The sequence below is a fragment of the Capsicum annuum genome, chromosome 1 (assembly GCF_002878395.1).
Source record: "Capsicum annuum cultivar UCD-10X-F1 chromosome 1, UCD10Xv1.1, whole genome shotgun sequence".
Classification (NCBI taxonomy): domain Eukaryota; kingdom Viridiplantae; phylum Streptophyta; class Magnoliopsida; order Solanales; family Solanaceae; genus Capsicum; species Capsicum annuum.
Window position 1 is genome coordinate 3,733,522 of NC_061111.1, and position 19,624 is coordinate 3,753,145.

At 35.4% G+C, this 19,624-nt stretch overlaps 1 protein-coding gene across 6 annotated transcripts; it reads right to left on the reverse strand.

Moving 5' to 3' along the window:
• Positions 1-1,879: 1,879 nt before the first annotated feature.
• LOC107865167 lies at positions 1,880-16,622 on the reverse strand. Of its 6 annotated transcripts, XM_047414661.1 has the most exons (12): positions 15,951-16,622; positions 13,482-13,759; positions 8,986-9,048; positions 7,101-7,862; positions 6,861-6,992; positions 6,648-6,731; positions 5,931-5,990; positions 5,347-5,433; positions 4,295-4,754; positions 4,114-4,203; positions 2,956-3,066; positions 1,880-2,770 (listed from the first exon to the last, which is right to left on the reverse strand). In XM_047414661.1, the coding sequence occupies exons 2-9, from the start codon at positions 13,686-13,688 to the stop codon at positions 4,689-4,691; spliced, it is 1,461 nt and encodes a 486-aa protein (XP_047270617.1). In that variant the 5' UTR covers positions 13,689-13,759; positions 15,951-16,622; the 3' UTR covers positions 1,880-2,770; positions 2,956-3,066; positions 4,114-4,203; positions 4,295-4,688. The 6 variants fall into 6 exon arrangements, with proteins under 6 accessions (XP_047270617.1, XP_047270625.1, XP_016567003.2 ...); XM_047414669.1 differs by lacking the exon at positions 13,482-13,759; XM_016711517.2 differs by lacking the exon at positions 2,956-3,066.
• Between the last annotated feature and the right edge of the window lie 3,002 nt (positions 16,623-19,624).

A 19,624-nucleotide genomic window follows, 5' to 3' on the forward strand; every position in this document is an offset into this window, starting at 1 on the left:
ATTACAAATACACAAGTAGAAATGGTATTAACAAAAAAATAAGAAAAAAAAAAATATTTAGCAAAGAAAATCATTAATTGCCATGTATATTCTCTTATTTCACTTAGTCAAATAAGTGAAACACCTAAAATGCTCTTGTAAGATCTATCAAAAATTGAGATTCTCATATATACAAGTAGACTCAAAATATAAAAAATAATAATTTTAATTTTAAAATATAATTTATATTCTATTTTTTATTTTATACTTAAAATGACCGACATATTAAATATATTTTGTTGATAAGTTTTACAATTATTAAAATTTTTAATCACATAATTGAATAATTTCAAATAAAATTTTAAAATTAGCGTGGAAGAAAGTATTAACAGAAAATTAAAATATATCAAAAGGCCACAAACAATTTAATATTTTATAAACTGACATGATAATATTTTAATCACTACAATTCAATGGTGATCAAAACTAGAAAAATATTGATACTCTAATGAATTTATGGTTATGTAATTTTTCAGTTGAAAATAGAAATAAATTTATTTTAATATTTATTGAATTATTTCACCTATAATTTCACTTGACAAGAGTTGTGAAATTCACTATTTTCATCCAACACAACAAAATATTTCAATCACTCAAGTATATATAAAAATAGTTACAACATTAATTCAAAATATTTATACAAACTAACTTAATAGTGATCTATAAAGATATTAAGTAATAATTAAATTATAAAACAGATTGTTTTATTCGATCTATTTACTTGTTGTATTTATCTTTTACACGTCCCTTAAAAAATATTCTATTCATTCTATTTTAAATATTGATTTTTTTTTTCATATTTTTGAAGAAAAATAATAAAAACAATATATTATTTATTGTTGATTAAATTACCTTATGTATTATATGTTTTTTTTTTTTTTTAAGAAGGGTGTAGTTGAAAATTATTACTATCATTTAATTTTATGTTAAAAGTTATTTTTGAATATTTTTTTGAGGAAAAGTGATTATCTATTTAAAATGAAGAAAATTTTAATTAAATGACAATCTATTAAAAGACAAGAAGAGACCAATTACAAATACACAAGTGGGAATGATCTAAACAAAAAGAATAAGGGCAAAAATAAAAATATTTAACAAAAGAACATCATCAATTGTCATGTGTATTCTCTTAATTCACTTTGTCAAAGAAGTGCAACAACAACAACATACCCAGTATATTCCCGCCAAGTGGGGTCTAGAAAGATAAGTGTACGCAGTCCATATCACTACCTCAAATGTGAGATAGCGAGACTGTTTTCGATAGACCCCTAACTCAAAATAAAACAATCTAAGATAAGGAATATTAATAGTAGGAATAGTAAAAGAATAAGATACAATAAAAATTAAACAGGATACAATAAAAATTAAAATACTCAATAATACCATAAATAAGATACTCCAAATAACACACCAAAAGATACAATACTCTAAACTCAAACTAACCTTCTACCCTAATCCGTCTCCTTCACAATGTCCTATACAGGGTCATGTCTTCAGTAAGCTAAAGCTTCTCCATGTCAAGTCTAATCACCTCCCTTCAATAATTCTTTGGTCTACCTCTACCTCACTTGAAACCATCCCTAGTCAACCTCTCACACCTCCGCACTGGGACATCCGTGCTCCTCACCACATGACCGAACCATTTCAATCTCACTTCCCTCATTTTGGCTTCCACCAAAGCCGCTCCTACCTTATCTCGAATAACCTCAGAAAGACCTAAAATATCCCTATGAGGACTAAATTGAGATCCCCCTTATATATATATATATATATATATATATATATATAGTAATGAAATACCCAAAACGGACATGTAAACTTAACGTCAAATACACCTAGCTTAAAAAAATGTTTTTTGTTATTTCTTTTTGGCCCATCTAGAAATGGGAAGGCAGCTCATTGTCACCCTTGCATACATAAGTACTCTTACAACTTGCAGATTATGATTGTATCAATACTAAAGGGTGCTCAGCAAGCAACGATACAATTCTCACAATTAAAGAACAAAAGGAACAGATATGTTGGAGAACTTCCTGCTATTGCTACTCTTTGACTTCCAGCAATTTCCTTCAAACTAGTCCAAGATTTCTTCTTTAGCTCACTCCACGACGTCTTCTCAGCATCTGTTATGGATAAACCATCCTGAGGTTCAACTTTCTTCTTGGATCCCATTCTATTTCTTTTCCTCTTTTTCGAGTCCAACAAAGAAGTGACTGCAACTATCTATATTGTAGTAGTAGGACTAGCCCAAGGATCATCTAAAACTATTTCAGATGAAACTATTACATTTGTCTTATTGTCTTTATTGGTATTACTCCCTGAACCATCAAACTGTTGATCGAACTTCTGGATTGCTGATTGAGTAGTGTCAACTCTTGCGTTATTGATACTAGTCACTACCGTATCCAAATGTTCCAAACTTTCGCAATGCTTTCGCAATGCTGATTCAGTAGGATCAACTCTTGCCTTATCGATACATGTATCCAACTGTTCAGACTTTCGGGTTGCTGATGTAGTAGGGTCAACTCTTGGAGTTTTTGGCTTGGCAAGATATAGGTCGTTCATATAGCCTCTTGGGGCTCCTCTCTTTACATTCCGATGTGAGCAGAAATGACACTCATATACAACATAGTTCTTCGGGTTAATACCAGGTGTCTTGCGGTCTTTCGTGCTTTTCTTTTGTTTTTTCAATCCGTGTTGTACAGTAGTAGCCTGAAGGATAGATTCATACCTGCAAAATATTAATTAAAAGTTAGTAGCAAGCCTACAAAAAGAGATGAAAGGTCGAAAATGACTCACTAAACAAGAAAGAGGTCAAAACTCGAAACAATTATAAATTCAAGCAGCACAAAGCAACTTCATCCATACACTGATTTAAAATAGGAAATCAGAAGGAATAAGTTAAAAAAATGTTACATGCTCAGGAGTAATCTACTTCTTGACGATGGATTATATACTCTGCTTTTTCCAGGCAAATTCTGAACTGTTCTGAGGTACTGTCTTCACCGTACAAAGGCACGTCCCACCCTGGTTAACCATTAAAATAGATGCCTCTTTATCACAAATTATCAATTCATGATCTGATTGGAGGGAGTATGCAGGATTACTTATCCTAGATTCTTCTCAAGTATTGGATGGGATTCTTGATGACAATTAAGCTGTGATCACAAATGAACTACAAATAGCACGATGAAATTACTGCTGATTCACAAAATTGTTATTGTGTATCACCTTGTCATGAAAATAACTCATCATGACTTGAGGATCTCCACTAAATTATGTGCAGTGGAAATCATGGTGCCTGGCAAGAGAAAACCAGGAAACACTATAAGGAGCATATGCGACACATTTCACTGCTACAACTAGATAAATACAATTTCGACAAGATAACTACACAACAGAACTTGTGTTGCTGCAAGTCCTCTATATTCAGAGAAAGCTTTCAGCCATTCATGTCTTTTTTGAAACGAAGCCATTCATATGCATCTTATTTTCATTATTATTTATGAATTATGCCCAACTTTTTAAAATTCTAGCACGCACTATTAAACATTATTCTTATGCATCCTGCAAAACAACCCCGGTTCATATAACACCACAATATCAACAAATCTGTATACATGTCCAAAATCATTAATAAAAGCAATGCCGGGATAACTTATATTGGCATTACTAATACACCCTATTCATCATCAGTGGCGGAGTCACCTTCGACGGAAAATTGTACAATTTTTACATAGTAAAAGTTATTTTTTATGTATATATAATTGATGTTGAACCCCCTTCGGTTAGTTCGTGTGTCTATATTTTTTGATTTTGAACCCCCTTGATGAAAATTTTGGCTCCGCCACTGTTCATCATCATTCTTATACACCATACCAAACGACCCTAGTTCATATAACACCATAATATCAGCAAAAGTCTTTATACATGACAAAATCTTAATAAAAAGGACAGACCAAAACCATTAAGACACGTAAATGCAGCCTTACTCCACGTTAACTGAAAAAAAAACCACTATGCGCAAGGTCCGGAGAAGGGCCCACCTCAAGGATGTATTATACGCAATCTTACCTTGCATTTCTGCCAGAGGCTCTTTCCAAGGCTTGAACCGCGACCTCCAGATCACATAGCAACAACTTTACCAGTTACTCCAACGCTCCCCTTCAAAACATAAATCACCTCACATCTAAGTAGGAGAAACAAAATAATAATCCAAAAATACATAACATTACACCCATCAACTTCAGCCTACCTTTTAAGACTTTGCAGATTGTATATAATATTAAGAAGGCGGACATCATACCAGGTGGTCGCACCCTTCACTATTGAGTTTCTAGCCAGACTATGATTTTTTCAACTACCACGTATATCTATACCAGCAAGAACCAGTAAACAGTAGAAAGAACTGTATCTCTGTGCACTATCTATAACTTATCGGAGATGGTTGTGTCTAAAATGGACTGAGAAACTAGCAGACGCTTCAGTCAGCATTGCTAGTAGTAGCGCTGTTTTCAGGCTTGGTCTAATTAAATGATTTCTGGCTATCTAGAACCGGCATGTAAGCTTCAGTTGTTTTCTTTAGAATGTCGCTAGCTCCTTTATCAGCTCTTCGTGGACTTGCTAAGTTCTTCTCGACATCTTCAAACTTAGCATTGGCCAACGGTTCTGTTCCCAGAAGCATACCAAGTATTGCCGCAAGCAATACGCTCCAGCTGAGGTATGGAAAAGAAAAAACAGAAACAAGAAGCAGTTAGTGCAGAAATCAAAATATTTGGGGAAGAGGAAATTCCAAATGGCGTTTACACCATATTCAATCTGTTTTTCTCTTTAAATACAAGTAAAGATCCAAAAAGTGACTACATATATTTAAGAGACATAACACACAAAAAGGTCCCTATGCAAGATAAATCCCTTCAACATCTTGCATGGTGATTTAGTATAATCACAATGATGTGGTGGATTAGCCTTACCCCGAGAACAGAAAAGAACCCAAAAAGAGATCAATTACTGTCACATCATCTAAACATAACATGATACAGTTTTTAAGTTCAAATCTCCTCCTCACCATTACCAACATATTTAACTCTCTATTCAGAGATGTAACAAAGACGATGTAATCAACTACAAAAGCTTTGGATGCAACAAGCAATTGCTATCATAGTAATCAGTTTCCCACCCCTTCTCACAAAAAGCAAAATGAACAATAATAATAAGAGGGTACAAGAAATACCCAAAAAGAAACATCATGATGTATATATGTAGCAAGTCAATCTCAAACCCCAAAGAAAAGCTGCAAGGACAAACCGAGTAATGATCTCCATGTCCAGCCTGAATAATCTCCATGAGCCACACTTTTTTTTCTGCGCATCTTTTACAACGAGCATCAGTCATCTGCGCCACAAACCAATCAGAATTGAGCAACAAGAAACAATATACTTAACCTGTGTTAAGTTTTTGTAACAAGTATTGGTCATCTGTCACACAACATGAATAGAAATGAGCAAATAAGATATGTCAAATTCAAAACACCTGCTGATAACATCATCATATCAAATATTTGCCAAAACATGATGGCCAAATTTCAAAACCCCTCTTTCAAGTTATCAAGATGAACATATAATTCTTCAGAATTCTAGAGGCTCAGTACATTGAGAAGTTACATGCTTACGTTCAACTCCATCTTAGAAAAAAAAAAAATGCTCCGCAGCAAGAGAGGATTTTTTACTTGGTTACAAGAAACTATTTCTATCACATTTAGTGTATCCATACACATATCTAGTAATGAGAAATAAAAGACCAACTCTGCCACCAAAGTAGCAAACCAAAGTTTGCCCCGGTAAGTTAAACTAAAACCTGCTTAAGGAACAAAATAATGTTATAATATAAACCTGTATGGGCTCTGGCTCCTCGGGCTCCCTGCATGCTAACTCTTCTGCTGTTAAAGCTTCCTGAGATAGAAATGGAAGATAACATCAAACAAAGGAAGGTATAATCTGCTGGCACCAATTTTCCGATTCCACAACAGAAATAAGAAATTAAAGTTTTTGTACTAACTGCTGATAATCTCCTCAAATGGCAAATACTTGTCTAAATGAAATTTTTGGGCAAGTTTAAGGGGCCGTACATTTGTTTGGCCAAAAAAATTCAGGAGATTTTTTTTAGTTAACTTTTTTATTTGTAGGAAATCTCCTTCTTCTTCTTCATCCGGTTTGAGGGGGATGCCTTTTTCACATATCAGAGAAGGAAAATACAATGTTTAATTCACAAAAAAAGTCTCGAAGGGCAAATCAAATTTTCCTTTATTGTGTGATTACTTAGGAAAATGCTAAACCGTATTTTTGTTTTCAAAATCACCTCACTATATCCACAGCTGAACAATATTTACATTTCATGAACTCCAAACAAACCTATTCAGGTTGCACCCGGTGAATTCAAGAGGAACAAATCGATAAGTTCAACAAAGCAAGAGCTAACCAATTCAGAAATCAACAGAATATATACATACAAACTACTAGGGGTCAACCATTTAAGACTATCTGCATACAAAGTCGATAAAACTTAAATCAATCCTCAAATTCAGTAAAGTTAATTCCCAGGACCCATACCTTTAGCTCATTCGGGGACATGTTCAGTATCTGAGAGGGATCCAACGCCCCTTTCAGAAGACGGCGTGCTAAGAGTGAGGTGTTCTGGCAATAAATTTACAACATAGAAAAACTGGAATATTAGAAGGTAAATACATACCTACATCAGAAAATTAGATGAAAATTAAATAAACTCCATGCTCATCCCCCAATCCCCTTAAAAAAGGTACTCACCTTAAGATTGAATGTTAACTGCCTCATCTTCTGATTGTACTTCTGAAAATCAGATGAGAGGGCCTCATGTGCGGCTTTCTCTAGAGAAACTACAGCAGGGACAACACTGTCTGGCCATCGGAACACATCACCCTGAAAATAATCCAACAGAAGAAACATTTCAAGGAAAATCCGCCCGTACAACAGCAACTGTAAAAAATTCTGTCAATCATCAAAATAATTGAAAAGAAGAATTCTTACGTCAGCACTGTTGTCTAGAGACTCATTCACGTGTTTTGCAGAATCTGTGTTACCAGTAAGATCAGCAGCATCTGAGCCCCCTTTTTCTTTACCATCATTTTGTACATTATTCACAGGGTTGCAGAAATACTGAATTGATTGCAGCAATTTTTCCAGCCATTTGTCACGTTGTGTTTCACCTGTTAGGACTTTGAAGTTTGAAAGGATGATGAAGTATTCTGATGCATTACTGGCAAAACTGCCTGGAGTTTCTGCTATAGGCTGACCATATCTAGACGGTGCTTCATCGTCTCTGGTGACATCCAAAGACATCATGCACTTCTTCCTCAAAAGTCGTTTACTCTTTAATTGGTCTTCCTGACTAACAGGAGCTGCAGAATTATCCTCAGTTTCAAGGTCAGGAAGATGCCCAACTCGTGCTATAGTCTTCTGAACAAGCAGATCAGTCTCATGCTGTTTGGTATCTTCATAGTCCTCATCTGTTAACTTGAAAAGCCTCCTCTGTTCAGTGTCATATACCTTCTGAACAAAATAACCAGGATGCTCTTCCCTTCTTGGAATCTGCTTGTTTAACGGTACAAAGTGCACCACACACTTGTGCATGACCGACTTCGCCGGGATCTCATCCCGGTGAAAACTATAGAACAATTCCCTCGCGTCTCGTGATTGCCAATTTCCACCACCTCTTTTTATTGCTTCCTCAGGTCGGTAAAACCACTGTCCTGTGACCATCATGTTGCCATCCTTGGTCTGAGTAATATTCTATAAGGAGAAAATCTAATTAAGAGTTCGAAAAAGAGATTAAAAGCAATCACCCACACTACAATTAACAGCCAGAGAATAACACATCAGCAATAATTTCATGCCAAAGCTAGAACACCAGTTCAGGAAGCTGCAGAAAGAAACAAAAAAAGAGGGGGGTAGGGGGGTATTTGACTCTCCGAGAATCAGATTGCTTAACACTGGAACTATCTGAGAGAAAGGTCTCAACAGAGACTTATGACATGTTGTATTCCCTCTAGTCCTAACCGACATGCTAATCTAAGGAAAAAAAAACTCCTCCTAAAACATAGAGATTACCTGCATGTCCCCATGTCTAAATTTACAATAGATTTGATGGAAGGTGGGGGATACATGAAACACAAATGTGGCATTGTTGCATATCTTCCTCTTCCACTTCCACTTCAGTTCCTCTTCTACTTCCTACCAATCAAAGGAAATACTTACCTTACAGCAACTACACCTCCTTTTTTCGTCCAACTCTAAGACAGATTCTATATATGGAAGTGAAGGAACATATTATCTTTTTCCAGACTAGTTATTGTTCGTCTGATCTTTCCTTCTTACGCTACGATTTAATGTTGAATTGGGTTAATTTTGCAGTAGAAAGGGAAAGAGGGCAGCATGGTGCACTAAAGTTCCCGCTATGCACGAGTCCAGGGAAGGGATGGGCCACAAAGGTCTACTGAACGCAGCCTTGCCTTGCATTTTTGTAAGAGGCCGTTTCCATGGTTTGAACCCGTGACCCCTTGGTCACATGGCAACAACTTCAAAAGTTACTCTGAGGCCCCCCTTCAAAAAAAGAAAAAAGAAAAGAAAAAAGGCAGCCCGGTGGAAAGGATAGCCACCTAATACATAAGCTTCCGAATAAGCTAAGATTGTGCATATCTGATTACCGAAACACAAATCTTTTTTTTTGGTTAACAATGGTGTTAGGCCAACATGTGCTGCCCACCAAAGCACAAGCATGTGGAAAGCAATCACCTAATGTTTTCTGTATCTATTGGAATTGAACCCTGATGTCCAAGGTTGAGACCCACTTCATGCCATACCCTTGGGTGCAAGTACCAAAAAAGTTATGCATCTTCCAGGGAAAAGGAATTACCTTGATAACTGCCACATAAGGCTTTTGATTTTTTGCTTCTGGAACCAAGAGCACAGGATCTTCCTATATAAGAAACAAATTTGTAATAAGAGAGACACCATAGGTCAACAGAAGCTATATCACTTAGGAAAATTACAAGCCAATGCAATTACAACATTGCTTATTGCTAGTCAAGGGAGAACGAACAACCAAATGAAAATTCCATGAAAGAAAACCACTGGTGTTGATATTGAGTCACAAAATACCCTCCTTCTCTCATACCAAAATCCAAGCCTCTTGCACTGTAATCATACTTCTATGAGAAAAGATAACAATCAGATTTTACCAACCCTCTAATTTCTCCAACTCCATACGATGAGTACAATTGTATCAAACATACTCATTAAATCCAAAAAAAATAAAAAAAATCAAATTTTAACTTTTTATACTGCTAAGTAGCCAAATACTTGGAGAATCAGTATCACATTGGTCACACAGGGATACCTTCCAACTCCCACCAGCAGCAACAGATATCAGATAACTCAGTCCACCAAGGCCCCTGTCTGCCAAAGCTATGACAGATGGAAAGAATCACCTAGTGTTTTTTTTCTCTCAATTAGGATTTGGACCCGAAACCTCAGGTTCACAACCCACTTTATTGACCACTATACCACACACCTTTGGGTTCCAAAAGAAAACTTTTTTTCACAATTCAAACGCATCACATTTCCAATAAAAATACAAACCGATGTCCGATCACCTTTCAAGCACAAATTAAGCTACGGTACACTAAAAAGAACAGTAATTTCCAAAAACATCAATCAATTAAATTTTCAATTTATACAAAATCATTTTTCGCTAAACACAAATCAAATAAACGAAAAACTCACAAGTTCATAGAAATTTCCGGCATACGCAAACGACTCATAAAAAGTTTTCCTCCCTCTTCCTGTAACCCTGATAACCTCACCAATCGGCTTCGCATGATCTTCCTCCTCTTTCACGGCCCTTGTCGCTTTTCAACCCGATCCAACGCCGCCTTTGCTTCCTTCATCTTCCCTCTCCCTCTCCCTCTCTCCTCCTCCTTCGGCAACCTTTCCTTTTCTTCTTCGTCGAGTTTCATTTTCTTACGTGTCCGTTGATTCGCTTTCTCGTTGCCGCTGTTGCTGGAAGCGCGTGCTATGCGCGATATCGGCATTTCGTACTCATCATCGCTTATGGCTACCACTACGTACCGTCGGTTTCCCATTTTTTGTTTGCTACAAGTGTAGAGTGAAATGAAAGAACAAGGAATCTACTAGAGGTTTGGCTATTTGAAAAAATGTTTCACAAGACTAGGGCACAATATATATACCAAGAAATTTTTAAGGGTTGTTTGGTAAATCGGATTGTACTATTTTGTTGTATTTGTCAGAATAAACAGAGAGTAGCTAGTACGACACCACTGAGTGCATAGAGAGATACGAGAATTCCAAAAATTGTAGAATTCCACTTGTTGACGTGTGTTATATAGTTGAATTATTTATATCGAAATTAACTATTTTGATAGTATTTATAGGGATTTCATATCATAATTATGGTATTATTTTGGGATAATTAAGTAAACTAATTATTTGGTCATTTTTTGTTACTTAAAATAGCACAACTATTGTTTTATTACCAAAGATAGTTGTATAGTTTTATTTTCTCTTTGTTATTTTCCTTGTTTTCTTCTGTTTTTATCATGATTTGTGATATAGTGATTTCACCATATATATCCCTGCTTATACTATCCGGCTTACCAAACAACCCCTAAAAATATCTTGTTATATATATTGTGCCCTAGTCTTTTGAAACATTTTTGTCAAATTGCAGAACCTCCAGTAGATTCCTTGTTCTCTCATTTCACTCTACACTTGTAGCAAACAAAAAAGGGAAATCGGCGGCACGCAATGGTTGTCGTAAGAAACGACGAGGACAAAATGTCGATATCGTGTGTAACACGCGCCTCCGGCAACGATGGCAGAGAAGAAAAAGCGATTCAACGAGAACGTTAGAAAATGAAACTCGACGAAAAAGAAGACAAAAGGCCACCAAAAACGATGCCGAAGGAGGAGAGCGGGAGAGAAAAGAGGGTGAAGAAGATAGAGGAAGCAAAGGTGGAGGTGGATCGGGTTGACAAAACGACATAAGCTGCGGAAGAGGAGGAAGCTCATGTGAAGCCGATTGGTGAGGTTATTAGGGTTACTGGAAGAGGAAGAGGAGAAAAAGTTTTTGAGTCGTTTGAGTATGACGGAAATCGCTATGAACTTGTGAGTTTTTCGTTTATTTGATTTGTATTTATCGAAAAATACTTTTGTATAAACTGAAAATTGAATTGAATTGATTGTTCTTGGGAAATTACTACTGTTTTTAGTATGTTGTGGCTGAATTAGGGTTCGAAATGTGACTAGATATTGATTTTGTATTTGTATTGAAAATATGCCTTTGAATTGTGTAAAATAGGTTTTCTTTTGGAACCCAATAGTATGTGGCCTAGTGGTCAATAAAGTGAGTTGAGAACCTGAGGTCTCAACCCTCAGGTCCAAATCCTAGTTGAGAGAAAAAAAACTAGGTGATTCTTCCCATCTGTCAAAGCTATGGTAGACAGAGGCCTTGGTGGGCAGAGTTAACTAATATTTGTTGGTGGTGGTGGGGAGGTGGAAGGAGGAAGATATCCCAAGGATTTAGTCGAGGTGCGCGAAAGCTGACCGGGACATCACGGTTATAAGAAAAAGTTTTTCTTTTGGATATGGAGGCTTATTAGCCGATCTTATATTCCTGATTGGCCATTACGTCAACATCATATAATAATAAGAATAACTAGTTTAGATTTGGAGAATTCTTGCGTGACGAATGTGATACTACACACATTTGGCTTGTTCCCGGAATAAAAAGAGTATTCCGGTGCGCTAAAGGGACCACAAGTCTATGAAACTTGTGACTTTTCGTTTATTTGTTTCTTTCATCGAAGCTTACCTTTGAATAACTATAGGAAATTAAATTGACTGAAGACTAGTTGATGCTTTTGGGAAATTACTATTCCTTTCAGTGTATTGTAGCTGAATCTTGAATTACATTTCAAATCGATGTGTAATAACACTTCAAGCCCTAATTCAGTTACAATACACTAAAAAGAGCAGTAATTTACCCAAAACATCAACCAATCTTCAATCAATTCAATTTAACAGTGTGTACAAAATTACTTAAATATGAGAGGAGGAACAATCAAATAGAATGTGAACCAAATTAAGTTTGAAATATCAGATACTTCTCAAAGAATCAGTAAAGATATTAGAATTTATAGATCTAAAGAATGGCACAAATAATAAGTTGATACCACTCTCCGCATATTTGTGCCCCTGATCATATAGATGTGTATACAATTCCATACACTTCTGCACATTTCAATTAAGATATACCCTTTTTTCACTAAAGTGTTACATACTTATCCTGGAATTCAAACTCCTCTTCCAGTTTCCCCTTGTTTGTGCATCTTTCTTTTTCCCATTATAGCTCTTTATTTTCTGAGCCGGCAACACCCCTCCACAGATCAAATCGCGCTAACGTTCAGCAAGCTACCATCTCTAACAATCCCTATTCTAGGTTGGCAAGAAACCTCAAAAATCTTCCTTCTCAAATAAGAAGGCATCTGACCTGGTCTTGACGACTCTCCTTTCTTCTATATTTTTAAAATTTTGTTCAGAAATGGTAAGTTTATTTGTTTAGAATAGCTCCACGGAGGTGCTGTGAAGAGACTTTATATATCAAAACAAAATATATTCCTCCGTACTGTTTTAAGGATTCTAAGAGTTCTCTCGCTTCAGCATCATGGACAAAGTTCTTGACACTACTTTTTCTTTGGGCAGGATCTCCGCTTAACACTAACATAATCCTAAAACACCTTCATGCAGAAATCATCATTCTTCTCAAACACTCATCTTCTCCATCTTCCAGTGAGGGGCTACTAATCCTTCAAATACCATCAAGATGCGACTATTTAATCTATGGAAACACTATCAGTATATACTAAGCATAAAATAATCGCATATTGTTACATCCACAAATATTTTTTTAATAACATCACACATAATAACCCAAAAGAAGTACTCAATGTATATACTTAGAGTGAAGTTACACATATATATCTGGAATTTCTCTGTATACAAATACATCTAGACATATTACTTTAAAATACTTATCAATAAGAATCACCTAGTGTTTTTTTCTCTCAACTAGGATTTGGACCTGTGATCTCAGGTTCTAAACCCACTTTATTGACCACTAGACCACACATCTTTGGGTTCCAAAAGAAAACTTCTTTTCACAATTCAAAGGCATCACATTTTCAATACAAAATACAAACCAATATCTGATCACATTTCAAATCCTAGTTCGGCTACAACGCACTAAAAAAGAGTAGTAATTTCCAGAAACATCAATCAACTCATACAAAAGGTTTTTTTGGTAAACACAAATCAAATAAACGAAAAACTCACAAGTTCATAGTGCTTTCCGTCATACTCAAACGATTCATAAAAACTTTTCTTCCCTCTTCCAGTAACCCTAATAACCTCCATCAGCTTCGTTTTCGGCGGCCTTTCCTCTTTTTCTTTGTCGAGTTTCATTTTCCTACATTCCCGTTGAATCGTTTTCTCTTCTCCGCCGCCGTTGTTGGAGGCGCGTGTTACATGTGATATCGGCATTTCATCCTAATCATCCTCGTCGTCGCTTACGGCTACCACCACGTGCCGCCAATTTCCCATATTTTTGTTTGCTATAAGTGTAGAGCGAAATGAGAGAACAAAGAATCTACTGGAGGTTCTGCTATTTGACAAAATGTTTCAAAAGACTAGGGCACAATATATATACCAAGATATTTTTAGGGGTTGTTTGGTAAACCAAATAGTGTAAGCGGGGATATATATTGTGAAATCACTATATCCCAAATCATGAAAATAACAAAGGAGAACAAGGGAAATAATAAAGAGAAAATAAAACTATACAACTATATTAGGTAATAAGACAATAGTTTGTGCTATTTTAAGTAACAAAAAATGAATGAATAATTAGTTACCTTAATTATCCCAAAATAATACCATATTATTATATCAAATTCCTATAAATACTATCAAAATTGTTAATTTCGATATAAATAATTCAACCAAATAGCACGCGTCAGTAAGTGGAAGTCTACAATTTGTGGAATTCTCGTATCTCTCTTTGCACTCAGTGGCGCCTTACTAGCTACTCTCTGCGTATTCTAACAAATACAACAAAATAGTACAATGCGGTTTACCAAACAACCCCTAAAAATGTCTTGTTATATATATTCTTTCCTAGTCTTATGAAACATTTTTTCAAATAGCAGAACCTCCAATAGATTCCTTGTTCTCTCATTTCACTCTACACTTGCAACAAACAAAAAAGGGAAACCGGCGGCACACGGTGGTAGCCGTAGGCGCCGATGAGGACGAAATGCCGATATCGCGAATAACACGCGCCGATGAGCAACGGCGGTGGAGAAAAGAAAGTGAACCAATGGAAACTTAAGAAAATGAAAGTCTGAGGAAGAAGAAGAGGAAAGGTTGCCGAAAACGAAGCCGAAGGAGGAGCAGAGAAGGAGAGGGAAAAGGGTGAATAAGATGGACGAAGCAAAGGTGGAGTTGGATCGCATTGATGAAACGACCGAGGCAGCGAAAGAGGAGGAAGATCATGTGAAGCCGATTGGTGAGGTTATTAGGGTTACTGGAAGAGGAAAGAGGAAAGGTTTTTATGAGTAGTTTGAGTATGACGGAAATCACTATGAACTTATGAGTTTTTCATTTATTTAATTTGTGTTTATCGAAAAACGCTTTTATATAAACTGAAAATTGAATTGAATTAATTGATGTTTTGGGGAAATTACCACTTCTTTTAGTGTGTTGTAGCTGAATTAGGGTTTGAAATGTGATAAGACAATGGTTTTGTATTTTGGTATTATAAATATGATGCCTTTGAATTGTGAAAAAAAAGGTTTTCTTTTAGAACTCAATGGTGTGTGGCCTAATGGTCAATAAAGTGGGTTGAAAATCTGAGGTCTCAGGTCCAAATACCAGTTGAGAGAAAAAAACACTAGGTGATTCTTCCCATCTGTCATAGCTTTGGTAGACAGAGGCCTCAGTGGCGGATCCAGGAATTTGATGAAGGGTGTGCACATTTTATTTTCAACTACGTTAAGAGTGTGCAAAATTGAATATACACTCATGATGGTTAATATTTAACCTCTATTCATCACATAATTTAACAGCGAAGGGTGTGCATCTAACCACCCTTCGCTAAAGTTGGCTCCGCCCATGAGAGGCATTGGTGGACAGAGTAATCTCATATCTGTTGTTGGTGGTGTGAGGTGGAAGATATCCCGTGGATTTAGTCGAGGTGCGTGAAAGCTGACCCGGGCACCATGGTTATAAAAGAATTTTTTTTTTTTTTTGGATATGGAGGCTTATTAGCAGATCTTATATTCCTGGACTGGTATTTCATCAACATCATAAAATAATAAGAATTGCTAGTTAGATTTGGAGAATTCCTGCGTGACGAATGTGATACTGCACATATTTGGCTTGTTTCCGAAATAAAAACGGCATCCTGGTGCGCTAAAGGGACCACAAGTAAAATTTCCTATGGTCATTCAAAAGCAAAATTTCTATGTAAACGAAACACATTAGCGAAAAAAACTCACAAGTTCATAACAATTTCGATCGTACTCAAACGATTCATAACGGTTTCCACAATTCAAAAGCATCATACTTTCGATCATACAAAATACAAAACTATAGGAAATCACATTTCAAATCCTAATTCAGCTACGATACACTAAAAGAATCAATAATTCCCAAAAAGAAACCAATCTACAATGAATTTAACTTCTACTAGTTATTCAAAATCTTTTGTTTTGATGAAACGAAACAAATAACCGAAAAACTTACTAGTTCATAGCCATTTCCATCATGCTCAAACGACTCATAATGCTTTCTCCTTCCACCTTCCTTTTCCAGTAACCCGAGTAGCCTCATCAATCGGCTTCGCATCATCCAACTACTTCTCCTTCTGCCCTTCCTCCTCCTCTTACCGCCTCCACTTCTTCAACCCGGTCCACCTCCACCTCCGCTTCCTCCTCCTCCTCTTCATCAACTTTCTTCGGCTTTTTCACTCTCTTCCCTATCCCTTTCTCCTCTTCCTCCTCTTACTCGCTCTCCTCCTCCTCCTTCACTTTCGGCTTTTCCTCTTCTTGTTCGAGTTTCACTTTCTTCCGTTTCCGTTGATTCGCTCTCTCTTCTCCTCCACCGTTACTGGAAGCGCGTGTAACACGCGATGTCGGCACTTCGTCGTCATCGTCGCTGATAGCAACCACCGTGTTCCGACGGTTTCATAAAACTGTGACTGTCCTATATATATATATATATACTCGAGACAATTTTAAAGAAAAAAAAAATGTTACATAATTATTCCAACTATAAGCTACTATTTGATCATCAATTTTGAAGTCGAAATATATGATTTGGTTTTCAAAAATATGGTCGAACAAATATTTGAAAATAATTTTCAAAATTGATGGTCAAATACTAAATCAGCATTGTCTTTTCAAAAATGTAGTAATATTCACGGGTATATAAAATATCTAAATCTAATTGAAATGTGTGAATATAGTATTGAATTTGTACTACATAAGCTGGACGTACATGTATGTATCTGGGGACATCAATTTTAATTATACAATAGCTAAATCTAATCGATATTGGGTGAATATGATACTTTAATTTTAATCATATGTATTTTCTAACAGAAATTGAACAATGTATGTGTGCAGGAGAAGTGTATTTTGTATGTATGTGAGGATCAACACCTTGAGGATTTATAGTAAATAACTTCTCTAGCGCAGAGAGATTAGAAAATTAATGCTGGTTGAGTTGATCGTATTCACCTTTGCGTTTTAGGATCAAATGTTTAAATGATTTTTTTAAGTAGCGCGAAGTAATGCATAATTTTGCGGTATATATCAAGCTTTTCTTTTTCCAAATTCCTATATGAGTAGATACACAAATCGCCTTAAATCTAAGAAGCTGAGTCAGTGGGTTGGTATGGGTGGAGAAGAAAACAAACAAACGAATTGAACTTAAAAAATTTTCTGGAGATATTCATTTTTTCGGAGAGACAGATAAGATAACCCAAACATTATGAATCCTATTAAATAGTAAAAAAGAACGAATAACTAGAAAAGTTGTTAGAATTCCTCTCTTCTAGAAGGATCATTTACAAAGCACTTCATCTTTTTGTATTCAGATCAAAGCTAACATAGATGTTGTGGGTAGAGTTCATAATGAGAATATTTTTATCATTAAAATTTTACATGCATACAATATCTAAATCAAACTAAAATTGTGTGAATATAGTATCTGATTTTAACTACAAAAGCTGAATGTATATGTATGTATGTGAAAACCTAACCGATATTGGGTTAGTATAATATTTTGATTTTAACCATATGTATTTTCAAATCGAACTGAATTAGTGCACATGCACAGGCGAAGTATTTTGATTGTATGAAGGGATCTACACCTTGAAGATTTATTGAAACCAATCTATTATTGTTTGCATACACTCTATCCTCCTCAAACCTCATTTATTATTGTTTGCATACACTCTATCCTCCTCAGATTTCACTTATTATTGTTTGGCAGAATACATACGCAGGTCTCTTAAGTATGCACTATCTTTCACTTTGGCACCTTAAGTGGACATTGTTCCATTTTGGCACCTCAAACGGCCTTCAAGTGTGTCACTTTGACACCTTTTGCTGAATCAACAAATTTTTATTATGTGCGTGTATTACACGCGCCTGATGATGTGAAAAGTGACAAATAATATGCTGGCACGTGTCATTTTTCTAAAAAATAACTTTTAAATCATTAAATAATTTTTTTTTCAAAAAAAAATCAATAATCACCCCTTTCCCCAATAATTATTTTTAAATAAAAAATACTCAAATAATTTATAAATAATTAATTAAATAAAAAATACCCCCTCCCCCTAACCTACCCACCCCACCAACCTTCTTCTTCAAAAACCCCACCCACCCCCCACTCCCACCCCCACCACCCACCCCACCAGCATTGTCTTTTCAAAAATATAAGCATTGTCTTTTAAAAAATATAGTAGTATTCACGCGCATATAAAATACCTAAATCTAATTAAAATCATGATAATATAGTATTGAATTTATACTATAGAAGCTAGATGTACATGTATGTATCGGGGGGACATCAATTTTAACTATACAATAGCTAAATTTAATCGATACCGGGTGATATGATACCTTAATTTTAATCATTTGTATTTTCTAATAGAAATTGAATTGATGTATGTGTGCAGGAGAAGTGTATTTTGTATGTATGTGAGGATCAACACCTTGACGATTTATAGTAAATAACTTCTCTAGCACAGAGAGATTAGAAAATTAATGTTAGCTGAGTTGATCTTATTCACCTTTGCGTTTTAGGATCAAATGTTTGAATGATTTTTTTAAGTAGCGCGAAGTAATGCATAATTTTGCGGTATATATCGAGCTTTTCTTTTTCCAAATTCCTATATGAGTAGATACACAAATCGCCTTAACTCTAAGAAGCTGAGTCAGTGGGTTGGTCTGGGTGGAGAAAACAAACAAACGAATTGAACTTAAAAAATTTTCTGGAGATATCCATTTTTTCGGAGAGACAACCAAGATAATCCAAACATTACGAATCCTATTAAATAGTAAAAAAGAACGAATAACTAGAAAAGTTGTTAGAATTCCTCTCTTCTAGAAGGATCATTTACAAAGCACTTCATTTTTTTGTATTCAGACCAAAGCTGACATAGATGTTGTGGGTAGAGTTCATAATGAGAATATTTTTATCATTAAAATTTTACACGCATACAATATCTAAATCAAACTGAAATCGTGTGAATATAGTATCTGATTTTAACTACAAAAGTTGAATGTATATGTATGTATGTGAAAGTGAGCAAATATCTATGCTATAAGAAGTTAATTAAAATTATTAACCCAATAAATTGCATAATCTTGAAGGCTAATTGTTGTCTATTGTCACTTGATTAAGGGTGTGTTTGGTACGAAGGAAAATATTTTTCATGAAAAATATTTTCTATTTTCTTAGAAAATGTTTTCCCAGAAAACAAGTTGATTTCTTACTTGTTTTCTTATGTTTGATTGGTGGAGGAAAAATATTTTCTAATATTTAGTTGGTGAATGAAAAAATATTTTTCAAAAAATACATTTTAGTGTTTAGCTTTAGAATTCTTTTTAAAAATAAATTTAAAAAATTAAATCCTTTTTTGGGAAGGGGTTGGTAGGCGGGTGGGTTGGTGCGGGAGGAGGGGGGGAGGGGGTTAGTAGGAGTTGGGGGTCAGGGTAGGAAAGTGAGGAGAAAGAAAAAAATTGAAAATTTTTAAAAATAAATTTCATTTTTTTTTTGAGGTTGGGAGTAGGGGGTAAGAGAAAAGTTTGAATTTTTTAATAAAATGTAGATATTGTTTGTGGAAGGGGGTTGGTAGGGGTAGGGGTAGGGGATGGATTAAGAAAAATTTTGAAATACTTTTTAAA

Bases quoted from the DNA above. Each gene is read 5' to 3' on its own strand.
- LOC107865167 (XM_047414659.1), bottom strand. From the start codon at position 13,688: ATGCCGATATCACATGTAACACGCGCCTCCAACAACGGCGGCGGAGAA. The intron at 6,732-6,860 runs GTGAGTACCTTT...ATTTATTGCCAG, and splicing joins AGTTAACATTCAATCTTAAG to AACACCTCACTCTTAGCACG. The intron at 5,991-6,647 runs GTATGGGTCCTG...TTTCTATCTCAG, and splicing joins TGTCCCCGAATGAGCTAAAG to GAAGCTTTAACAGCAGAAGA.